Raw genomic sequence first — 23,685 nt, 5'->3', positions numbered from 1 at the left:
CCCCCCCGGCAAAGAAGGAAACCACCCTTCAACGCAAGGTTTTTTAAGTTTTATTTTATTTTTAAAGATCAACCACTCATGTCCGTTTTGAATTCTTGAAGAAAGTAAGAGAGCAGCAAAAGTCCAGCAGCCTCACTTAGCTCCATATGGTCATTTAGCTGATATAGTCTCCATCAGGGAGCGTGCATATCATCCACACACCTAGGATCACCCTAGGATCACCCAGGGTTTCATGAGAACGCAACTGACCATCAACACGGTATAGTTAAGCTCTTCTACCTGCCTCATAGATGGGACAGTCATTTAAAATGTGTTTATGAGCGATACTTCTTCCCAGTGTTGGCACTCTGGTTGTGGGACTCTTGCCATGAGAAAACCATGGGTGAGACGTGTATGACGTATTCTTAATCTTGTTAACGCAATTTCCTCTAATATTGATTTCCTAATTCATGATCTTCAAGATTTATTAACTCTACCTCATTCAGTTTGTTATTTATTGTTACCCATTTTTTCTGCCAGAATAATCATGTTGGCCTACTTATGATGACTGCTACATCATCAGGTGGTACCTCGGGCCTGTTGGGCGGCCTGATCTTCCATTTTATTGCCAGTAATTCGACAGTATCGAGGAATTCATGTAAAATATACTTCAGTAGCTACTATCTGTAAATGTCTGAGGGTGTAATATATGTCATTGGATTAAGAGCGTACTTGTTTTTTAGTGCTATAAGTGCTGACAGTATGTAATAACCTATTCTGCCTCTCAGTGTAAATAAACGCAGTCAGAATCAGATGAAGTGACTAATGAACTTAATTGTTTAGTAAATTTGTTCCCTTTTTTATGTCTAATTCTTTATTCCGTTACACCCAAGTCAAATTTTTGGCCATTGGACGTGGACTAGTGTTGGAAAGTTCTTGCAAAGTTGTTTTACTTCCCGGCAAAAGTCCAAACACGCATTTCATATTTGTAGGCCGCGCGGCGACCATCTACGTCAGGCAAACCCATCCTCGGATGTCGATTCGTTTACTTTGCTATGCCGATTTGAATTTAGCAAATATCACATTGCGTTCATCCTACACCTAGGGCATTAGGGTGTGAAACATAATTTTGAAATGAGATCTTGTTATTTACAACTTAAGATAGTTGAACACCATTCCCTAGATTCGATTAAATAAAAATACCCATTTAATATGAAATCTTTTTGGATTGGAAAGCTCATTGATTGTTTTAATTTTTGGGAATGATATTTGCTGAAGGATCATTTAAAAGACGGAAAAAACCTATGCGTTGTCGCGTCGAACAATCATGTCTCGTCACTTTTGGATCCGACTGTACGTCCATCCTCGGATCATATGATTGGGTGGCCATCGCTGTGTGTTGTCAGTGAAAAGGTGTTGCCGTTTTTACGTTGTTGTAATTATATTTGCTAGACGCTTAGATGCGCGTAAAATTCGACGATTTGCAATTTTGCAGCATTTGATTTGGTCCGAGGTGCCCGGTCGGGGATCGTAATTCACTCAATTTCAAAGGAACTAACACCTTAACTGTGCCATCGCCAACAAGACAGTCTCCCGTCGAGGATCGAATTCGAAAGAAATCAATTGTTTTTAAACACAACAGGTATTTATTCGGCCGTTTTTTATTTCTTTTCACTTACTTACGACTTTTTCCGTTTGAAATACGCCGATTTAACCATCTCCTGTTTACGTGGAAACATCGCGGATGAACGGATTGTAACTGATAGTTTTGATGAAAATGTTTTTTTTATTTACTGAATGACTGATTCATGCTGATCCTTCGCACTTCCTGGCCTTGGAACACTACTACAATAAAAAGGGCGAAACTGATGAATGGCATAATTTTCCCCCTTGCTCCAGCATAGTTGACATACATTTTTTTTTCTTCCGTAATATAATTGTTTAGATTTGTTTTACTTCACACGACTCGAGAAATAAGATATTGCTGGAAACCGACCCTGATAACCTTATCTACACTTATTAGTCATCGGCTGTTGGCATACACGATTCCTATTCTTATTCTACTTTGTCTTACTGTTTAGCAAATTAAGCCAATATTTTATTTAGTACTGAGGGGTTTGTGTTTTTAATTTAAAACGGTAAATATCTTTTTTTTTCTGTTCTTTAACTTTCTAGAACCTCCCAAAACTATTTTTTACATTTTATAAATTTTATTTCTTGGTAGGATGATAGTTTATATTACATTGTAAAGTATTATGTTTTAGATTTGTATTATTTTAACCAAATATAATATTATTTAATGATTTATATACGTTTAACTTATCAGAATAATCAGTAATACAATGCAATAGATTTTCAAGGTTTTCCGTTTTTCCTTCACTGATTACATACTTAAGGGAGTATATTACGAAATAATTGTTAATAATTAATTGCCTCTTGTACATACTTACTACAGTAAAACAACAAGATGAATAGAAGTTTAATATAAAATAAAATATATGTTTACACTTGTAATACTGGTTAGTATATATATTTTATTTGGTCCTATTAACCAAAGTAATTATTTTAATTGATTTATTATGTTTTATGCAAAGTATGGCTGAGTTGAAAAATTAGGGTCACAAACAGTGATGGAGTCCCGGGTGATCTGGATGTTGTGGGTTCCAGTCCTGCTTGTGACACAACCATACTTTGCATAATAATTAAAGCAATTTCTTTGGTTAATATGACCAATAAAAATATACATTAGGTTAATAAGAAGTAGTATATAATCCTTATATAGCGAAATATTGAAATAAAGCAACACGTACAAAACTGCTCACAGAGAAAGCACTCTTTTTTGTTTTTAAGTTCTATCCTTTAATTGCCCTCATGTTTTAAAACATTTACAGCAATGCTTACTTATCCTAATGCGTATTATTTTAAAATATTAAATCAATTATAATCCTATTATATCTGATACTATATTCTATTGTATGATTATAAATATATACATGGATTGTTAAATTGAACTTCATTTTTGATTTTGCATGTCTATTTCTATGAATATATACATATAAACCTTTTTTAATTATTTAATTTTTTTTTCTAGCCAAAATGTCTACAGAGCCCTACAGTTACTCCTACATATTCAAGTATATAATTATTGGAGACATGGGTGTTGGAAAATCTTGCTTACTACACCAGTTTACAGAGAAAAAATGTGAGCTTATCAGTTATCACTTAAATTGAACCCTCTTTTAATAAATCTATTATTAAAATTTTACTGTATAACCTATAATTAAAAAATAACTACATATTTTAATGTTTAAAATAGTTATGGCTGATTGTCCACATACAATTGGTGTTGAATTTGGCACCAGAATAATTGAGGTCTCAGGGCAGAAAATTAAGCTACAGATTTGGGATACTGCAGGACAAGAAAGATTTAGAGCAGTTACAAGGTGCAAACACTAAACGAATTTCTGTATATATTGATTTTAATACAATTTTATTTCGTTAAAGGTCTTACTATCGAGGTGCTGCTGGAGCTTTAATGGTTTACGACATCACAAGGCGTTCGACATACAATCATCTCAACAGTTGGTTGACAGATACGAAAAATCTCACCAACTCAAGTACTGTAAGTATTTAAAACTAAATTGTACAATTATCGCCTTAACGAATCATTTCCAGGTGATATTTTTGATTGGCAACAAATGTGATTTGGAAAACCAAAGAGATGTTCCTTTTGAAGAAGCCAAAAAGTTTGCCGAAGAAAATGGACTCATGTTTGTTGAAGCCAGTGCAAAAACGTATTTATTTTTATTATCCATATAATCAAAAATATAAGAAATTTTTTATTAAAAAAACACTAATTGTTTAAATATTATCAGTGGTGAGAGTGTTGAAGAGGCCTTCTTGGAAACTGCCAAGAAGATTTATCAGAGTATTCAAGATGGAAGGTAATTTTTTTATACTAAATTTTAAAAAATGATTATTATCGTTCAATAAAAGGATTATTCTGTTGCATGCATTAGCTATGTTTTATGTAAATTCAGTCAGTCTTTCTTGTCGACATCAAAACACCTCTTAATACAAATTCATTTTTTTCCACAAACAATATTAAAAATTGATACTTTGCTATTTATATTTTAAATCCTGATTTATGCTTGAGAGAATTAACTACAAGACTATTTAAATATATACATACAAGCCCTGATGAGATACCTAAAGAAAACATATCACTCAGAAAATAATTATTTGTTTTTTTTTTTTTCATTTGTTTATTATTCTGTCTTCTGAAATGTTATCATTGTACCTGTTAATGATCATTTGACAAAGCCGAGTCTACAGATGTCTGCATTATGCTGCACTATTTATGACATTTCACCTTTTGTGTATTGATTGATTTTATTTATTTACTAGGCTTGATTTGAACGCTGCAGAATCTGGTGTTCAGCATAAGCCGTCACAATCAGGGCGTACGACTCTTTCAAATGACCAACCTAATAAAGATGCTTGCTCGTGCTAGGTAAGTGCTTCTGTACAATTTTTTTATATATATTTTTTTTAAGATTAAATAATTTAAACACAAACGTAAGGGAACCATTTTAATGATTTTATTAAGGACAATTTGAAAGAAAGCACTCGATTCCTTTGACAGCCTTTTGAGAAATATATCTCCTTGTCCAAGAAATTTACGCTATTATTTAACAAAGTTAGCAGAAATTAATTTCTATTTAAAGTATGACCAATGGTTTAAGATGGTTTCAAGCATAATGCAATTAAGAATTAAATATCCAGCAAACGGGTTAAACTCTTGTCAGTTCTATATTAAAACTATCACTTATATTACTGAGGTTAGCCTTAATCATCACATTTATGACCCGTTATATTTCTGACATATAATAGAAATTGTGCTAAAAATTAGTGCATCATGAAGTGTCATTTGTATTAAAATTACACCCTGTATTGTTATGTTACAGATCCTGTTGAACGCATCACCATATATGTATTATATATGGACAAAAGAAAAAATAAACTTTCCTATTTCACTTATCAAAATGTACATAAAAACACTTGCTATAAGCACATTTTCCTATTCATTATAATCCCCTCTTCCTCCTAATGATCTGATCTGCTCTGGAATTTGTTTAACAATTTTATTTTTGAGTTTATCACTACTTATAAAAATATAAATTAGTGTGTGTATGTGTATATTATAAGTATTATAAAGTATGTATAAATGTGCACATACACCCACACAAGATTCTAAGTGCATATACAGAATATGGGAATGCATGTATATGTACTCATGTCAATGTATAATTGTTTCATGTATTTATAATTGGTGTATAGAAGCTTTATAATTTATTTTTTCATGGCTACTGTTGAAAATATTAAAAAAATTACAACTGCCTACAGATAAATGTTGAAAGACTTTATCTGCTCAGATAGTTTTATGTATATGTAATTGTGCAATTTAGTATTTATTTCATGCCATTCCAGTATATTTGTATTGCTTATCAATTGTTCAATATGATTATGATTTTTTTTATTGAATAATAAAACCCAAAAGAACAAAAACTGTACTTTAAGTCAATAATCATGACATGCCCACCTCAAATAATCAAACTTTCATTTATTTATTTTCATGTTAACCTTATGTACAAAGTCAAATGCAAATAAAAGTAAATTCAAGAAAGTATAAAATTTAAATACATTTATATAAAAAACTTGTTTAAAGATTATACTGCCCACTGGCAGAAACCTATGTTCTGGTGCGTTTCCAGGCCTACAACCGGCAGTCCACAAAGTTGCCTCCTGGAAATAATGAAATTGAACCGATTGTAATTAGACGAGAGTAGGTCAAATAAAAATAAGTACCTTATAGAGAGATCGGCTCTTGCAGAAAGAGCTTGCTTGTGGTTCATAGCAGAAGAAATAAGTTGACTCCTGAAAGATTTTCTATCACTCAAAGGGCGACATAGTGCTGCAATTTCATTTGACTTTTTATTTTCTGAAAGTTAACACTTATTTAAGAAAATGCGCAAATATAGAAACTATGTAAATATTACTTGTATTAATATTAGGATATTTTTCGTTAATGCTTGAAAATAGCTTGGGACCCGCCATACTTGGAGAAATACCAATCCTAGATAACAAGTTATTTGTTTCCCAATAAGAATGAGCAGATGAGGCTTCATTTACGTTCTGTTTATTCTGTTCTTTACACTCTGACATTAAGCTGGTCCAATCAACACCCAAGGCATCTCCTACACTCCCTCCTGAACAAAAAATCAAACAAATTTACCAACTAAATATATGTTAATTATTAGCAAAAATAATGTTACGTTAACAAATAATGGCCAAACGATACTTATAGTTGAACTTGTTTGTATTACCATATAAAGTAATCAATTATTTTTAATTTAATATAAGTGCTGTAATTTCTATTCATGGAACTTATTGAATTCATTAATTGTTTTAACACCATGCAATTACCATTAATACATATTGTAATATTAAATTAAGTTAATTATAATGTATTCACTGTAATTTCTATTGTACAAGATCTAATTAATTAAATTTTATATAAATTCTAAAATTACTTTGTCGGTTCCAATGTTCGAGTACAATACACGATTACAAACTAGTTGCCAACTAATCGGTGTTTTAGTGACATTGCCTAAACATCCACCAATAATGGATGCTTTGTTGAAGCACTTTTTTTCAATTGTGTACTACAGTTGAATGGTACCTTCTATATGGTTTAAACTATTAAAACGATGGTGATCAAAAATTATTTGAATCAAACCTCCATGATACACTGGTTCAAATTTTATTCCATACAATTTTGGATATTTGAATAATATTGCGTATATGCGTATGAAAAATTTTGCTTTTTTTAGCTGTGCTGATGGTGATTTTTAATGAAATATTTAAATTTTTCGTTAAAAACCACCTTCAACAGCATGGTTTAATAAAAAAAATTCCCATTATGTATTTATTATGTTATTTTATTAACAAAAAAACCCAACACCTGGCATCTCCATCTACAAGAATAGAGAGGTAGAAAGGTAAAAAAACTGACTAAAACAAAACTTCCCAATTATTCTCGATGAAATAGTAACGAACATAATTTTGGGTTGTCCAGAAAATAATGCAGGTTTTCGTGTTTTCTTTCAATTACTCCTCTACAATAAACTGTTGATGGATTATTCTATTGTACGAATGTCAACATAATTTAATCCTCTTTCAAACAAAAATGTTATCTTAGTAGTATTTTGTTCCTTCAGAATAATTCAGTTTTACTAAGATGTCAACACATAATTTTCACTGGATTTTGTTTTACAAGTTTAAACGCGGTCAGAACAGTGCCAAAACTACCAGAAACATTAATAGAAGTCTGGTGCAATTGCACTAAGAAGTGAGTGAGAGCACTGTTCAGTGATGGTTTACAAAATTTTGAGAGGGAGACGTGTTGAAGATGAAGAAGGTTGTGGAAGATTTTCTTCCCTTGATGATGATGATTTGCAAGCTTTGGCTGAAAACTTTTCAATTAGCAAATCGATCGCCACTGACTACCTTAAGGTTTAAGGAAAGGTGAAAAAACTCAAAAGCTGGGTTCTTCATGCATCAAACAACCGCAAAAAAAAAAGTTGTTATGAAGTTTGTGCAACACTTTGCTGAAACAGAAATTAACCTTTTCTGGATAGAATTGTTGCTTGAGATGAAAGTGGATTCTCTATGATAACAGCAGACATTCTGGACAGTGGCTCGACAAAGGACATTTTCCAAAGCACCCACCTCATACAAAAAAAGGTGACGGTGACTTAGTAGGCTGATTTACAGCTTCTTGAATCCTGGGGAAACAATCAATGCCGAAATGTATTGTTCTCAAATTGAGCGTTGCACAAAAATTGACATTATTCAAGCCATCTTTGGTCAATAGGAAAAGGCTGATTCTGTTACATGACAATGCTCGGCCCAATGTGACAACACAAAAACTGTTTGATCTTGAACTCAAAATCCTCACCCTCCCAATTCGCCAGATTTCCATCTACAGACTACCATTTTTTCAGACATCTGAACGTTTTACAACATAAAAAATTTACTGGTCAAAAGTTGCTGTAAAATGCATTTTCAGAATTTGATTCAAAATTAAATTCAAAGGGTATAGAGAAGTGGCCATCCTGTAGGGGTAAGTGTGTGAAGAGAAATGGAGAGTATTTTAATTTTTTTTTTTTTTGTATTTGTTCATTTAATTCGTTATACTTTATAACCATAAATGTGCATTATTTTCCTGACAACCCAATACTTTTTATGGCACAATAGAATTCTCTTGAAATAATTGGTATCTTATTTGAAACATATAATTTTCCTGAAGTAGTCGAGTTGTGGAAGGAAAAATAGCCAGGGTCAGTCCTCTTTCTAATTATTGTAATTTATTAATTTTAAATGATCTAATTTATTATGTATATAATTATATGATTATTTTGTGTGGCTGAAATTTTTCTGTTCCTTTCAAAACCAATATGTACTAGACTCCAAAAATATTTAAAAAATTCAATTTTTCATTATATTTATTTATTCTATTTTTTTATTTTTGATAAATTTATTTAAAAAATAGAGCAAATTAATTGCTTAATTGCATGTACTTTTTTTTGGTTAACGGACAGCTCGAACTGAAGGCAATTTTTATCACACCCCCACGTTCCACAGCGAGGACACGATGCAACTCAACAGAAACATACATGAGGGTTTTTAGTGCATATATATGGCATATTTGAGAATTTTTGTTGCAAAATCCGAGCTCTAATTGTATGAGCGTTCTAATATGACAACAGTGAAAGTGCATGAAAATATCTGCGCACGCCTCTGATAGATCTGATCAAAATCCTCGGACTGTTTTGACAGTCACAAACTTGTCATGAACCTGTGTCGGAACAGCTGCCTGATGGTTAGTTTGAATTCGTAGCTTGTTGGAATGCCCAAACTCAACTGCACAATCGCCTAACAGTTTGCTGATGGCTTGGACGTGTAATGGAAAAACTTATTACACACTTAATGTACATAACTTTGGATAGAAAATTTTATGTGAGCACTTTTCTACTAGAACAAAACAATTAAGTATCACATTTTGCCCCTGTCATTAAAACCAATGAATAGTGGGAGAGAAAGATTTGACAACCTGTAGATTAGTCTTTTGAAAACGTTTCCAATTGTTTTGGTCTGCCTAACCTACCACCGAAGATAACGAAATGCGTCTGAAAGAGTAATTTGGAATCTCGGAATTAAGTTGGATCGGAAAGTATTCTACAGGCTCATCATTCCACAGACATCAAGATAAAATCTCATCTGCACTAACTTGTGTAATTGGCACATTCATCTTAATGTGATTAAATCTAATTATTTTGAGTTGGGAAGAGACAGATGGTTCTTGAACATCACTCAACACTTTCAAATTTTTCAAACACCTCAGGATTTGCAGACCGAACTTTTCGTTTTAGCAAACATACATTTTGTTTCTAATATGTCACAATGTTACCAGAATTTCTTACTGCAACACAGTTTTCATTGAAGGACTGTCAAACAAATGTCTAGTGTAATAAGAGGGCGTTTTTATGTTTACAATACAATTAAAAGGTGACCGAAAAAAAAAAAAAAAATTCATATCATTACTTAAATGAAAACTGAATACATCCTCCTTTATTTTAGTTAGGTCATCTAATCGTCCTAGTGTATAAAACGTGATTCTGCACAGTAGCCATTTTCAGTGGGTTCTGTGATAAAAACTCAAGTGGCATTGCCAAAAGTTAGGATTGGAAGACCAGGATGATCAGGTAACACCAACTACCAATATATCACCTTGAATACCTAAAACACATCTCCCAATTTACCTTTATTCGTTTTTGACTCTTCTTCTAATTCTTCATCAGATATTTCCTCGAAGTCCAAACCGACCATACCTTCATCTTCTGCCATTCTTGACTCCATACCCCTTTAAATATTAATAGTTAACGGCTGCATATAAAACTTTACACATACATTTTTACATTTTGATTAAATACTTGTGATCGGATGGGGTAAGTGGTGTAAGAAGTGGTTGGTGTGAATGAGAACTTTCATCAATGTGATCTTCTTGCTCGTTATCACCTTCCAATCTACTCTCATCCCCTTCAGTAAATTCCACCTAAAATTTAAATATTAATTAGACTGTCATTTTAGTTTAAGAACTGAAAATTACATCTTCACGGTTGAGGATATCATCCGCATCATCACTTATATCACTAAGTTCTTCTTGAAGTGAAGAGGGAGCCTCATCAATTCTTGACTTTTTAGGAGGATCATCTAATTCATCACCAGAGCACCGGCTGTGCCTTTTCCCTATCAGACTTTCTACAACTAGCCCTTGTATTATTAATTTCAATGAGAGGTGGGGGTGTAAAATTTAATTACCTGAATCTTTATCTTTAGTCGTTTCCACTGAAGAATGATCCTTCTCATTCACCTCAACATGATTCCTTCTGAAATTAATTATTCCCACCAAAAGTAGTTCAATAAATTTGAATATTTAATTGGCATTTGTTTTCAATTTAAGTCTTTTTATCTCATACCTATCATCATGATGAGAGATCATAGGATGTGAGCGTGAGCTTGTGTGCCAGTCACTTCCACCTCCACCACTATATGATGTCCAATCATCCCCTCCTTCATCACGGCACCTAAAATTAATATATTTTATCCACATGTTTGAAGTTTTTTCCTTTAATTACCAAAAAAAATCATATAAATATGGCTAATATTAATACAGCTATCATTTTATCAAATTTTAAAATTTGATGAGATATTAGTGGTTTTTGTAATATTTATGCTGGACTGAATTTTATTCACTAAAGGCCTAGCTAAAAAAGGAAGTTATAAACTTGTGTAACAAAAAATTTCCGCACAAACCTGGGCTCCCAGTCTCGTCTATTCGAATCCTGAAACTCTCTTTCCCAATCTCCACGTGAAGTGGATTTGTCCCGTGCTTCTTCATATCTGCTACTGTTCCCACTGGTTCCTTCGCCACTCCAGACAGCACCGCTACTCACCCTATCCCTCCTTGATTCCCTTCGCCTGTCATCTGAATAACTACCTCTGATTCTGTCTTCACGTGGGCTTAACCTATCCCTATCTGCATCATACCTCCTTTCACTACCTGTAAATGTATTTTAATGTAAATATATTTTATTATACCATTGTTATTATTTCATTATTGTAAACATAATATTAATTAAGGCCAAAACAATCAGGTTATCAATAATAATATAATATCATGGTAGTTTAATTATTTAGAGGGTGGATGCTGCTTTGGGATATAAAGCCTTTCTTCAGCATTCCTATCACAATACAATCATAAAAAGCTACAATTACGAAATGAATAGTTTAATAATTAAAATTACATTTATTAATCTTACCAAGTGTAGAATTTCAAGATATGACAATCAACACGGTTAAGTCAAAGTTATACATAAAGTGAAAAAAATTGCTTAAATTGTTCACTACACTGTTATGTATTGTGGCAAATTTAACAATGTTAAAGTCAAAAAGATGGGCTGGTGCTACAACAGCGAACAACAGAAATGTGATTGTGAAAAGTGATTGCTGGTTGTCAGTTCTCAAAATTCTACGCTCGGTAAGATTTATTAATAAAAATACTTTTCATTATTAAATTATTCATTTGGTAATTGTAGCATTTATGACTGTATTTTGTTAGGAAAAGATGGGCTTTGGAGCCCGAAACGCCATCTGTAAATAAATTAAGCTACCATGGAACACCTGATTTCTTTCTACCTTAATATTCCATCTAACATATTCTATCTACGAATATTATACTCAGTGATGGCAAAATTAACACACCAACCTCACATTCTAATGTATTTCAGTTTATTCATATTTTGCTTACCAAATATAAGTTGGTTGTAAAAATAAGACGATGTTGATTAGGATTCGGGTTGTGGTTTTTTTTTGTTTTTTTTTTTTTAATTTTAATGCGATTGGCTTCTTTATATACTAAATAATTGATAGGGCAATCTTTCTCAACAAACATACACAAGTTTGTTATATTGTTCGATATATGAGTAGGGAAAACTCCATTGGTTATACACTTAAGAAGAAACCACCTCTTAGACTTACAATTTATAAACTAGCCTTCACCACCTCTAGTCCACAACCTGAATCCTAACTAATCAACATCATAGTGAAGGCTTATTATAGAAAGCCCTGAGCTTCTGCAACGTGTTTATTTAAATGTTCCTTTGAAATCAACTAGACATAAAAATCTATTTTCTATCCCTCTCTGTAATACTATCTATTCTCAGCACCTATTATCAGAGCATGTAGGCTCATGAATTCAGTAGAGGTTGATCTATTCTGTAATAGATTTCAAAACTTTAAAAATAAAATTACTTCCGCTTTGAGTGTTGCTCCAACATAAATGATATATTGCATGTTATGTGGTGATGTAAAATGGCTAAGCTGTGAATTAAGATTATTATTATTTTATTTAAACTTACTTCTATATGGACTGGTATATGGTTTGTCATCAATGAGTCTTCTAGACGACTCATAAGGCCTCTCGTAACTATCACCTCTTCCCCTGTCTCTGCTTCTCTCCAAACTCTTTCTCTCCATTACACGCTCTAATGCTCTGTCTCGAGCCCTCTCTCTTTCATTTGAGACTTTCCTATCATACCTTTGAACACAAAAAAATATGAAATTTGGATGGGATGTTTAACGTCGATAAAAGATTCATCTACTTCTAAACAAGTAAAACTATATTTGTTTGCTGTGACTCTTTATTTAACACTAAATCAATATTTGTTTAGATTACAACTTTGGAGATGGATATGTTGAGTGTGTGCATAGCTTTTTAGGTTTTTTCAAATTCAACTTTCGCCCTAATAAAGGCGATCTTTTATTACCTGCTCCCCTTAACTCTAGTGTAGAAGAACCCAATTGAAAGAGATTGTTAAAGGATAGTTAATTGCACAAATCTGTCTAGGGTTACATTGTGAACTCGATTCAAGGGTTCCCAAGAATTATCTCTCAGGACCAAGAAAGAATGGCTTGTTGCGTTTCGAACCTGAATAGGAATAAATTGGAAAGGTTTATTTTCTATTTGGTAACTACGAATGAGAAGTGGGCCCTTTACAAAAACATTAACAGCCAAAGGACTATCTGAAAAAAGACCGAAATATTGCCTTCGACATAGGATTGCACCCTCAAGGTCCTGTCTGTTTGATAGGATATTTGAGGAATAATTTGTTACCATGCAATCAAATCCTTACAGTAAAAGTGTACTGTGCTAGAGCCACCAAAGATATGAATATTTACAATAATACAAATTAAAGAAATAAAGTTTATTACTAACCTATCGAAAACTCTATCATGTCGTTTGGAGGCATCTTGCGATACAGGTCGCCTTCTGTCTCTAGAACTAGCTCTCCTGTCCTTTCTTTCTCTGTCTCTTTTTGCGGCAGCTTCTTTTCTTTCCCTCTCTCTTTCTTCTCTCAATCTTTCCTTTTCTTTTGCTGCAGCTTCTCTTTCCCTTTGACGCTCCCTGCATCTTTCTAAAGCCTCAGAGCGTTCCTTCTCTCGTGCTGCCTCTCGCATTTCCCTTGCTTTTTCACGACTTCGTGAATCTTCATGTAAATCTCCTAACAGAATAAATTTTGTAATGATTAACACACTGAGGGGGATAGGAAAAAAAAAATGAGAAAAAAACAGGAAAGTTACTTACTTTTATCTCTATAATCAGATTTTCTATCCCTTCTAAAATCATCTTTGCTCTTTCTATCTTCATCCTTCTTTCTATCTGAACTTCTACAAAAGCAAGTATAAATTTATCAATTTAGAGGTGAATTTTGGGATTTATTTACCTATTTCTTGATGAAGGTTGCCTTGAAGAAGATGAGGATGATGATAGTTTAGAATCAGGAGATCTTGGCCTCCTGCTTACTGGCCTTGGGCTCGATCCTCTTCTCCGACTCCTGGAAGCGCTCCTATGCTTCTTTCTCTCACTCGATAACCCCCGTCCTCGTCTTTCTGGAGACTCCTTTCTTCGAGCACCTAAATGTATCATTTGTTATAACAAGAAATCCATGAAGTAAAAGAAAACTTACAAATTGAAGGTCTGGGTTCTGGGATTCTTTCAAATTTATTTCTTAGTTGTGGGATAGGTAGAGTTCTTCCTGTATTGGAAAGGAAACAAGAGGATAAAGATAAAAGAAGGAGTAGGTAGGAAACTACGCATTGTTGTAAATGAGAGCTACTGAATTATAGAACTTAAAAACAATAAATACTGCTTCCTCTTATACTGCATTTGTGTATGTGTGGCTTAATTTCACTATTTTGCTATATAAGCCTTATATACTACTTCTTATTAATCTATTATGTTTTTAATTGGTCATATTTAACCAAAGTAATTTTTTTAAATTATTATGCAAAGTATTGTTGAGTTGGAAATTATTGTCACGAGCAGGACTTGAACTATCGTGACTTCTAGTTTACCAAGAATAGATTTTTAGTTTACATAAAATATTTAAATCAATTTAAATAATTACTTTGGTGTCCTATGACCAACTAAAAACATATAGATTAATACAATAATTACTAAAGGACCTAAATTTCACTAGTGGCTTCCAGCAGCCAATTCATGTTCATCGAGAAGATTTCACAAAATTTGAATATTTCCAAAAAGAGAGAAATCTAAAAAAAATTGTAGGTTGAGGCGATGAGATGGGGTCCCAGGATAGCAAAGTCAGTAGCTTAACTAGTTAGAGACCAGCATATCGAGCCTAATGTCCTAGGTTCCAGTCCCGCTTGTGACACTAATTTTTCATCTTAACAACACTCTGCATAAATATTACTTTAAAAAATCACTTTGGTTAACTAGGACCAACTAAATACATATACTTTAATTATTATGCAAAGTGTAGTTAAAGGTCTTTGCCCACTAGAACTACTAGGACTACTATCATACTAGGACCATAACCGTACCGACACATGCAAATAAATATTCTTTACATCATTTAGTATTAGAAAATGCCCACTACACTGTTCCGTCACCGGCCAACACCGTACCGTGCCGTGCACGTTCAGTCAAAAATCGGCTGCCACGAATATTTTGCAGGTGTCGGTCCGTTGTGCGCATCCGGCCTACTGTGTTGCTGTCCCATTCCACACAAAGTCTTTGCATTTGACAAAGAGATCTGTGTTTGTGTTGTATTGTATTGTGAGTGTGTCTTAATAAAAATGGAGGATGAACAACTAATAGAATATGTTCGTAATTACGAGTTTTTACACAATTTACAACATCTAGTGTTTTTTTCCTCTTCCTCCAAAATAATGGCAATCATGGTCAATTCTTGTACAGATAATTTTCTAATAGCCATACTTTATTTAACAAATTCTCTCCACACAAGAAAACAAAAGTTCACAAACGACGCGCTTTTAAAAAAGAAATGTACGACAGCAACTGAAGCAGGATGGCTACGAAACGTTTTTACATACGCGTTACATACGGGTATAGAGGGCATGGTGCAGTGGGCATGGTAGTGACCGGAGCTTTTATCCTAGTATGTTACGTTTTAGTGGGCAAAGACCTTAAGTTGAAAAATGAAGCATACTTAATTAAGCATGAGCAGGGCTAGAACCCACAACCTCTGGATCAGTACCCCAGTACTTTTACCATTTGAGCTATCATGACTTCTATGGGGTTGAGTCTACCCAGGCATTTAACCCCTCAGGTCTTGGTCGCCCACCCTGCCTAATATATATATCATGACTTCTGTCCTTGAGAGACCCATTAATATCCCCCATCACCTGAATCTACAATTTTTTGCATTCAAAAACATCATAAAGATATTTTCATCTTTTTTGGAATGAAACTTTTCCTTCAGTTTAAAATGTACATACATAATTCTGAGACTCACGTAAATTAAAAACATGGAAATATAAAAACGTTGAAAAAGATTACAAAATTTGTATAATCAAGATGAGAAATAGCCAACAAAAAGAGAAACAAAAAATTAAGCAAATTGCTTGCAAAGCACTCTTGCCTGCGCATTATTAATTCAAAATAATACTACCACATAATTGTACATCAACTCCATAATTAAACAATCCTTTTTTATATAAGAAACCAAATTTGCACTTACTTGACGACATTGATGATCTCATTTTAGGTGGTGAAGGGGGAGGTGGTGGTAATTTTCTCGGTAGGGGTGAAGAAGACTTTTTCTTTTTCCTTGAGGGCGACACAATCTTCTTACTGCCCCCAGAGCTGCTGGATTTTCTTAATGGACTATCTTTGCTCATGCTGGGTTTTCCCCTAGAAAAGTGATCATGTTATTTTTAAAAATTCACTCAGAAACCAGACACTTGTATTTTATTGTTTATTTCAAACTAATGTATGTATTTTTATTGTTATATTAAATATTAACTTATTTTAATGTGTGTTTATTTTAATGTAAACCAAATTAAACAAGATCATTAATTATTGAAATCTAATAAAAATATTTAATTAAGATGGCTTGAAAAACACCTGAAAATCATTTAATGTTAGAATAAATTGTTAATTAAATTTTAATATATCAATAAATAATTTTCCAGTGTTTTAGGTGAATTTCCTTTCAAACCACCATAATTAAATATTTCTTATTAAAACTGAATAATTTCTTATCTTGTTTAATTTTAGTTAATTAAAATAAGTATATTACAATTAATATAGTGATAAAAATACATACATAGTTTGAAATAAATAACAAAATATGAGTGTTTTTATTTTTATTTTTTTTTATTTTATATATTTTTTTTGTCTTTGTGTATAACACAAAAAAATTACAGTGCTTTCTTTGAATTTCTCTCAGACTCAGATGGACTGGAGGTTGACCTCCTTTTCTTTTTAATATCGGAAGTATGCCGGTTCACAGCACTAGATTCAGAGCTTGAAACTGAGGATGATGAACTCCCCGAGCTACTAGAGCTACAGCTAGAAGTAGAACTACTTCTTCGCTGGATCTAAAAGAAATTGTCAAAATTAGACAAATAGATATTTCATGTTACTGAAAACCATGGTTTAAAAAATAAAAGTAAAAAATATCTTACTTTGGCAGAAGATTCTTTTCGTGTGTCCTTTTTCATGTGTAAATCAAGTTCGCGCTGTAAAAGTTGCCTTCTCTTTTCCAGCACTTTCTCATCTTCATACTCTAATACGGTTTGGTCCCAAGTCTCCCAGCTATTCAACTCGGGGCTGCCCAATCTCCTTGGGACAGTCGATATAATCCTTTTTCCTTCTTCACTTCTTCTATCACTAGATATTTTTAAACTACTGCTCACACTCAACTCACAAATGTCTTTCTTGTTATTTTTCTTCGACGGGCTGATTAAAATGTGTGTGTTTGATAATCTGTAAGCACAATTTTTCATTAATTATTGTTATAATTTTATCAATAAATAAATAAAATATAGTGAAAGTACAACACAGTTGTAGTAGAATATAAGTATACATATGAAGAATCGAGGGGAAAAATAATGAAAGTACCAATTAGCTTATTTTTAGTTTAAAAAAAGTTTTTAGTTTTGTAAAATTCCATTCTATTAACTTCAGTCCTCCACATGCTTTATAATAGTCATAATGGTAGCACAGATGAGGAGACGTACTCTTTAAACAAAAATAATGATATATATAAGTCTAATAAAATAAAATGAAAAGTAAAAAATTATTGTTTTTGATTGATGTGTTGGTAGATAAAATAAAGTGTTAGATATACTGAACAGTCTTTAAAATAATAAAAAAAATGTTACTTTCATTCATTATTCACTTCATAAAACAGGTCTCCCATTCTTTATATTCCAGGACATTATTTAAATTTATAGTTTCAACACTATGGTTTGTACAAATGAAAACTTTTATGAGGGTATTTCAACTATGGGGTGTTTAAAAGTGATGGGTTTGAACCCAGGACTTTTACCTTACAGTAATGAGCACCATAGTAACAACACATTTACCATTTTGGTCAAGGCCCCTACTAAAAATTTTATTTTTAACATATGAGTTTAACCTACTTCAATGATCTGCTTTCACTAAAAGATAGGCAAGAAATGACTTGTTAAGATTAAAAATACAAACAATTAAGTTTTTCTGGAGGGAGAGAGTGCTGATTGCAATACAAGGAAGAATGCTTCTTGCATTGCAATCTGATAATATCCTATAACTTAAGGTGGCTCCATACATGCGAAACTAGTCAAGTGCCAATCGCCACTGAATATTTACCAAGTCTCGATACGCTCGTCTTGGCATTCGCCAAATAGTTTGCCTATGTACACACACATATGGGGTTTGAATGGACAACTACCCAGATTGTGGGGAAAATGCGAATGTTTTTGCCAAGTGCCATGCCAGTCCACAACTTATTACCAATTGCAATTGACAACAGTGAAATTGTCATTGCTGCAGCTGCAGTTAGTGTTTTGTGTAGCGGCTACAAACTGATTGGGGAAAAAAAGCCTAAGAAAAGTAGGAAAGATGGTAGATGATATTACTGAACCAAAGCAGTAAATATTGTACCAATTTTTATTATTATTATTTTGAACCTATACTATTTAGTTGACTTTTATTTTGAAATTTAGAAAATGATGTGAAAATTTTCACCATGTGCGTAAAAGTTTTTTGTTAAGTTGATTGTGTTTATTATAAATATAATGGTACAAACCTGTTGGTACACTTACTTTTTAGTAGCTTTTTAGCCTATAGGAAAAAAAAAAAGTGGAGAAAAGTGATTCCAGCAAATGAACACTTAGCCATAACTCTGATTTTTGGCAACAGTTTAAAAAGCCTTCATTACTTGTTCAAGGTATCGCCTCAACTTATTTCTGGCATAAATCCAGAAGTATGCAACGAGTAATCCAAACACTAAACGAATGTATTAAGGTAAGCATGAATTTATTGGTAAAATCCTTTAATGAATACAACTTATAAAAGTTCCATTAAAATAAAACTGAAACACATTTAAAATTCAGTTTACAACCCTTGAAAATTTGTGAAAAATTGTGAATGCCATGGTTTTGTGGTTCAACACTATTTTCAGCAGTCCAGTCTGCACCTTGCGTAGATGCAACATGCTGATTGATTCCTGTTGGGCTTGAGGGACACTTGATTGAAATGTATTAAGAATGTTCTCATGAGGGGATGAAGAACATGATGATGGTGCAGAAATAGTATGCTATGTAATGATGGTAATGGAATGAACTGACATCTGATTTCTGGTATTGTAATAATTATTATATGCCATTTTTCATTTCAAACAGAACATTGTCGATACAATGTATATATCCCTATGTTTTATTTTACAGCAGCAGACACTGTGTTCTCCAAAGACATGCTTTAGCTATGAAACAAATGCCAGCCTCTTTTAAGAAAGTTTAGAATGAGTCTGTTCAAATTATTAATTAAATCAAGTCACAGCCCTTGAAGTTAAGACTTTTCACGATATTATGTGTTTGATGTGGGAAGCCTTCATCATTCTCAGCTTCACCAAACAGAAGTTAGGTGGCTGGCTCGTGGGAAAGCACTCACATTTACAGGAATCTGGTCTTATCTTTGTTGATGGATTACAATTTGAAATTGGCCAACGTTGTCAATGATGAAAAATGGCATTATATATTGTCGTATTTATAAGATTTTTCATTAAAATTAATGAGATGAGTATTTCTTTTTCACGGGAAGAGTATCACAACTTCCAATGGCTAAAAAGTTTGGGAAGCCCTGAATTAATATATTCTCTGCTTTCAGATTCCAGCCACAGAGGACGAGTGGAAAAGTGTTCCTCAGAAGTATGATCAACTGTGGAATTTTCCCATGTATTGGTGCTCTGGATGGAAAGCACAATGCTATTCAGGCTCCAATCAACAGCGGTTCTAAATTCTACAATTACAAGCATTTCTTCAGCATAGTACTAATGGCTCTACTAAATGCTGAGTATTGTTTTATGATCGCTAATGGTGGATGTCAAGGGAAACTAATTGATAGTGCAGTTTATCAAAATACTAAACTGTATAGGAAAATTATGAACAATCAGCTTCATTTCCATTTCCCAAAGTCATTACCAGGATGAGAAAAACCAATACCATATTTAATAGTTGGTGATGATGCATTTCCTTTCAGTAATCAAAACACAAAACCTTTCCCAGGTCAACATGAGAAAAGTAGCAAATGCAAATCAAGAATTTCCAACTGCCGTCTTTCAAGAGTTTGCAGAGTTTTAGAAAATATATTGGGAATAATGGCTAATGTTTTTTGTGTACTAAGGAAGCCAATGCAGCTTAATCCTAATAAAGTAACATTGGTTGAAACGTATTCTCTTGCACAATTTTTTAAGAAGCAAAACATCCCAATTACTGTGCTCACCACGAAGCACTTACGGTTCTGAAAAATATGTTGCAAGTCTCTTGCGGCAAGACAACAATGCAATGTGATACCTATTGCTGATGCAAAGAATTCCCAGAAGGTAGATTATTTTTTTTTAATCAGTCACAGAGAATGTTTCCACACATCGAAAACCTTGTTGTTTTTTTTATAATTTGTAAGAGAAGCTTTCCAAATTATTGGCTCAGCTTTATACATATCAAGCTACTCAAAAACTGTTGCATTGGGTCAATCCATTTCAAAACAGAAACAATGCTATGCTGTTCTTTCCTACACCTATTAGAAAAATATAAATATATACACTTACTGTTGATTTTGATTACACTTTATTTACGTACAGTTACAGTTGAATCCCAAATGTGTAGATTCTTTGAGTTTGGTTACTTCAGGAATATCTGTGCACTTTGAAGCGGAAAAGGAAATCAACAATTAGCTGAGAAAAGCGAACACCAAATATTGTTGCTCAGTGGATAACCAAGCAACCGTCCCCACTAATCGGGGTTCAACAAACCTTTGCTCGGTATTCGGCAAATACCACGTATCTGGTAGAGCCTATGATTAGGAATCTATCCTTTATGATTATCCCAAAATATTCTACAATTGTCTATCAGTAATTAAATATTACATCAACAAGTGAATTGACAGATCAAGTGCAATATAATAAATTACACAAATTCTCAATTGTATTATTTCCTTTGTTTCATTAAAAAACAAGTTATGCCCATTATGTAGGAATTGCCAATACAGCATCAGAGTATACAGATCGTCACAGAAAGAGTGTCACTGTTAGCAACCAAAACATAACAATATCATTTGGAAACTCATATTCACATATTTCTTAAATGAGAGACAATTTAATTTTAAAACCTCCAACTGGAGGTTTATACAGGTTCAACTCATTCATACAACTGGAATAGTCAGAGTAGTGTATTATTATTCGGAGATCGTAGTGTATTATGTACAGTTGTGTATTATTATATATTATTGACATTCAAATGTCCAATCCCTCCAAGCCTATTAAACTAATTAAAATAAATTGTGTGCTTACTTATTGTTTTTAACTTTTTTTTTTTTTATCAACAACTAGGTGTTAAAAAAATCGCCAATATATAAATACCAAAAACAGGATGAAGTCAATTCACACTATTGAAAAAGAAAAAATTCAGTATTTTTACTGGGTTCAGTTTAAACTTCAACATAATCGACAATGGAATTATGGTTTAACATTGAATAACAGCAATTTAATTGATAACATATGTTGTTTTGTCAAGCTGCTTTTTTTTTACACCACCCTAACAATTATTGGCACATTCTCTGACGTTTGACCTAGAAGAAAGTAAATATTTCAACAAATAACATAAAACATTAAATTTACTAGTACAATTTAATAACCTAGGAATGAATGAATTTATCTTTAGTAATTGTGAATACTCTGGATCTCGGTATGCTCTGGACGAAAAAAACAAATTCAATTGTAATCTTCCAAGCTTTCAACCCATTTTAAGATCATCATCAGGGCAAAACAATATTAAAGATGTCTATAAATTGACATAATTAATTTTTTAATAGATCAAATTTCTTTGAAGGTGTAGACTCAGTAAAATATTGCATGTTAGAAATCAGAAGAACATGATCACTGCAAGGTTCAATCAACAATATCTGGCCTTTAAATACCTCAGGGCTTCCCTTATAGCATGAATAATTTGAATCTTGGTCTGGATGAAAAAACTAAATTGTTAATGCCCAGCTTCAATGTCTTAATTAAACTTACTTATGTCAATTTGTAGATATCTTTAAGAATGTTTTGTCCTGATGACCTTAAAACTGGTCAAAAGCTTGGCATGAAACAATTATGTTGTGACCAAACCAAGATCTAGATTATTTGTAAATAAAAAAGTAGTCGTTACGACTAAAAATTCAATCAGAATCCAATGTAATCACAATTAACAGACGGATAGATCCAGGATGATCAGAAACGACCAAACCATGGATGCATCAGTTCACAGTTCTTAATAAGTCGTCTCACAATCACAAAATTGTCTCGTTTACCTGATAAGAAACTTTTTTTCTTTACAAAGAATATATAAACTTAAATTTAAACACCTATGAAAACCATGTTTGTCATAGGAGACGTGAAAAGAAGAAATTGTGACTTACTTGCAAGCCTTGCCATACAAACAAGTACCATTCTGTGCCCAGTTCCTACAGAAGTCTTGGGGTTGTCCGGTTGCTGATGTGTTAACGGAAAGGGAAAGGTGCAAAGGAGACGGGTTTACAGTCGCTTTTGTGCCCAATCTCTCAAAAACGCTCTGCCGCTTCTGCTCCTTGTTGTTATTGTTGTTGGTGCTGTTGTTTTTTGACTCTCCACTTTTACGCTTGCTTGTTTTTGACATCTTTTCCGGCCACGGCTGAATCCGGTTTCTTTGAGACTCTAAAATTTCCCATTGGATCGAGATTCAATTTTTTTTTTTTTAAATAACAAAAGTAAATCCGAAGTTGACCTTACTTGAGCTCTGTAATAAACATAAGTCCGCATTGATAGAAAAGCATACGGATGTAATAAGTAATACTGATGCCAAACGCCGCGTAGACTCTGCAGGTTGTAAATACGAAAGCGCGATATCACAGTTAAATTCCTAACAGCCGGGATAAAAACGAATTTCAGATTTCACCTCGAGATGCGACCAGAATTAAATCAGAAATTCGAAACGGTGTAAACAAGAAGTAGAAGATACGAGGGAACCTTAGTCTTATTTCAAAACTTCAACCTTACTTCTTAATACAAAAACAGGGCTGAGTCGACTTCCCAATAGTAACCAAATTTCCCTTTTTCAGTTCAATCATCAGGAATGTCGTCTAGCAATAAAATATGCAAAATTGTTGTTCGATTTAAAAATATTTTCTTCGAGTTTATTTCTTTAGTAGAGTCTGGACGGAGGTCAGTCGGAGCAAAGCGTTCTAGAAGAAAAACCTGTTCAATGAAAGACAGGGGTTTAGTATAAAATTATCCTAATTCAGGCGAAGTACAAATCCTACTGAATTCATTGAACTCTACACTTTCAAAAACTCGAAATTATTAAATTGGGCATCGGTGGGCCAACGATTTAGGCGTTGATAAAGCTATCACTGTAAGGTAAAAGTCCAGCGCCCCTGCATTGGAACCGGACATACTTACAAATGGGCTTTTTTTCCAAAATCACCGGCATCCCGATGGCTTACATGACCTCTGCTGTTGGGAACCCTCATAAAAA

General features: G+C 33.1%; 2 protein-coding genes across 8 annotated transcripts; one reads left to right on the top strand and one right to left on the bottom strand.

Moving 5' to 3' along the window:
- The first annotated feature begins 1,340 nt into the window (after window positions 1-1,340).
- LOC106668756 (ras-related protein Rab-14) lies at window positions 1,341-5,454 on the top strand. 2 transcript variants are annotated; one of them, XM_014397801.2, is made up of 8 exons: window positions 1,341-1,621; window positions 3,071-3,181; window positions 3,296-3,422; window positions 3,484-3,601; window positions 3,655-3,773; window positions 3,855-3,923; window positions 4,387-4,492; window positions 4,947-5,454. In XM_014397801.2, exons 2-7 carry the CDS (start codon window positions 3,076-3,078, stop codon window positions 4,490-4,492), a joined length of 645 nt encoding a protein of 214 aa, XP_014253287.1. In that variant the 5' UTR covers window positions 1,341-1,621; window positions 3,071-3,075; the 3' UTR covers window positions 4,947-5,454. The 2 variants fall into 2 exon arrangements, with proteins under 2 accessions (XP_014253287.1, XP_014253288.1); XM_014397802.2 differs by lacking the exon at window positions 1,341-1,621 and adding an exon at window positions 2,016-2,117.
- A 128-nt stretch (window positions 5,455-5,582) lies between these two features.
- Window positions 5,583-23,226, bottom strand: LOC106668755 (zinc finger CCCH domain-containing protein 13-like). Of its 6 annotated transcripts, XM_014397798.2 has the most exons (19): window positions 22,941-23,226; window positions 22,592-22,865; window positions 17,116-17,416; window positions 16,853-17,028; window positions 16,167-16,339; window positions 14,130-14,198; window positions 13,887-14,076; window positions 13,748-13,830; window positions 13,379-13,664; window positions 12,522-12,700; window positions 10,918-11,164; window positions 10,581-10,688; window positions 10,423-10,490; window positions 10,211-10,368; window positions 10,020-10,156; window positions 9,864-9,964; window positions 6,039-6,248; window positions 5,848-5,980; window positions 5,583-5,784 (listed from the first exon to the last, which is right to left on the bottom strand). In XM_014397798.2, exons 2-19 carry the CDS (start codon window positions 22,825-22,827, stop codon window positions 5,709-5,711), a joined length of 2,931 nt encoding a protein of 976 aa, XP_014253284.1. In that variant the 5' UTR covers window positions 22,828-22,865; window positions 22,941-23,226; the 3' UTR covers window positions 5,583-5,708. The 6 variants fall into 6 exon arrangements, with proteins under 6 accessions (XP_014253284.1, XP_014253281.1, XP_014253283.1 ...); XM_014397795.2 differs by having other exon boundaries at window positions 5,583-5,980; XM_014397797.2 differs by having other exon boundaries at window positions 5,583-5,980; window positions 10,035-10,156.
- Between the last annotated feature and the right edge of the window lie 459 nt (window positions 23,227-23,685).

This window comes from Cimex lectularius, unplaced genomic scaffold (genome assembly GCF_000648675.2).
Source record: "Cimex lectularius strain Harlan isolate CLEC.00 unplaced genomic scaffold, Clec_2.1 scaffold25, whole genome shotgun sequence".
Classification (NCBI taxonomy): Eukaryota; Metazoa; Arthropoda; class Insecta; order Hemiptera; family Cimicidae; genus Cimex; species Cimex lectularius.
This window is presented reverse-complemented; position numbering and strand designations above follow the sequence as displayed.

Excerpts from the sequence above, each read along its gene's own strand:
- LOC106668756 (XM_014397801.2), top strand. The coding sequence starts at position 3,076 with ATGTCTACAGAGCCCTACAGTTACTCCTACATATTCAAGTATATAATT. Across the intron at positions 3,423-3,483 it reads AGATTTAGAGCAGTTACAAG|GTCTTACTATCGAGGTGCTG; the intron begins GTGCAAACACTA and ends ATTTCGTTAAAG. Across the intron at positions 3,924-4,386 it reads CAGAGTATTCAAGATGGAAG|GCTTGATTTGAACGCTGCAG; the intron begins GTAATTTTTTTA and ends TTTATTTACTAG.
- LOC106668755 (XM_014397795.2), bottom strand. The coding sequence starts at position 22,827 with ATGTCAAAAACAAGCAAGCGTAAAAGTGGAGAGTCAAAAAACAACAGC. Across the intron at positions 10,689-10,917 it reads AGACGAGACTGGGAGCCCAG|GTGCCGTGATGAAGGAGGGG; the intron begins GTTTGTGCGGAA and ends TATTAATTTTAG. Across the intron at positions 5,981-6,038 it reads ATATCCTAATATTAATACAA|AAAATAAAAAGTCAAATGAA; the intron begins GTAATATTTACA and ends GTTAACTTTCAG.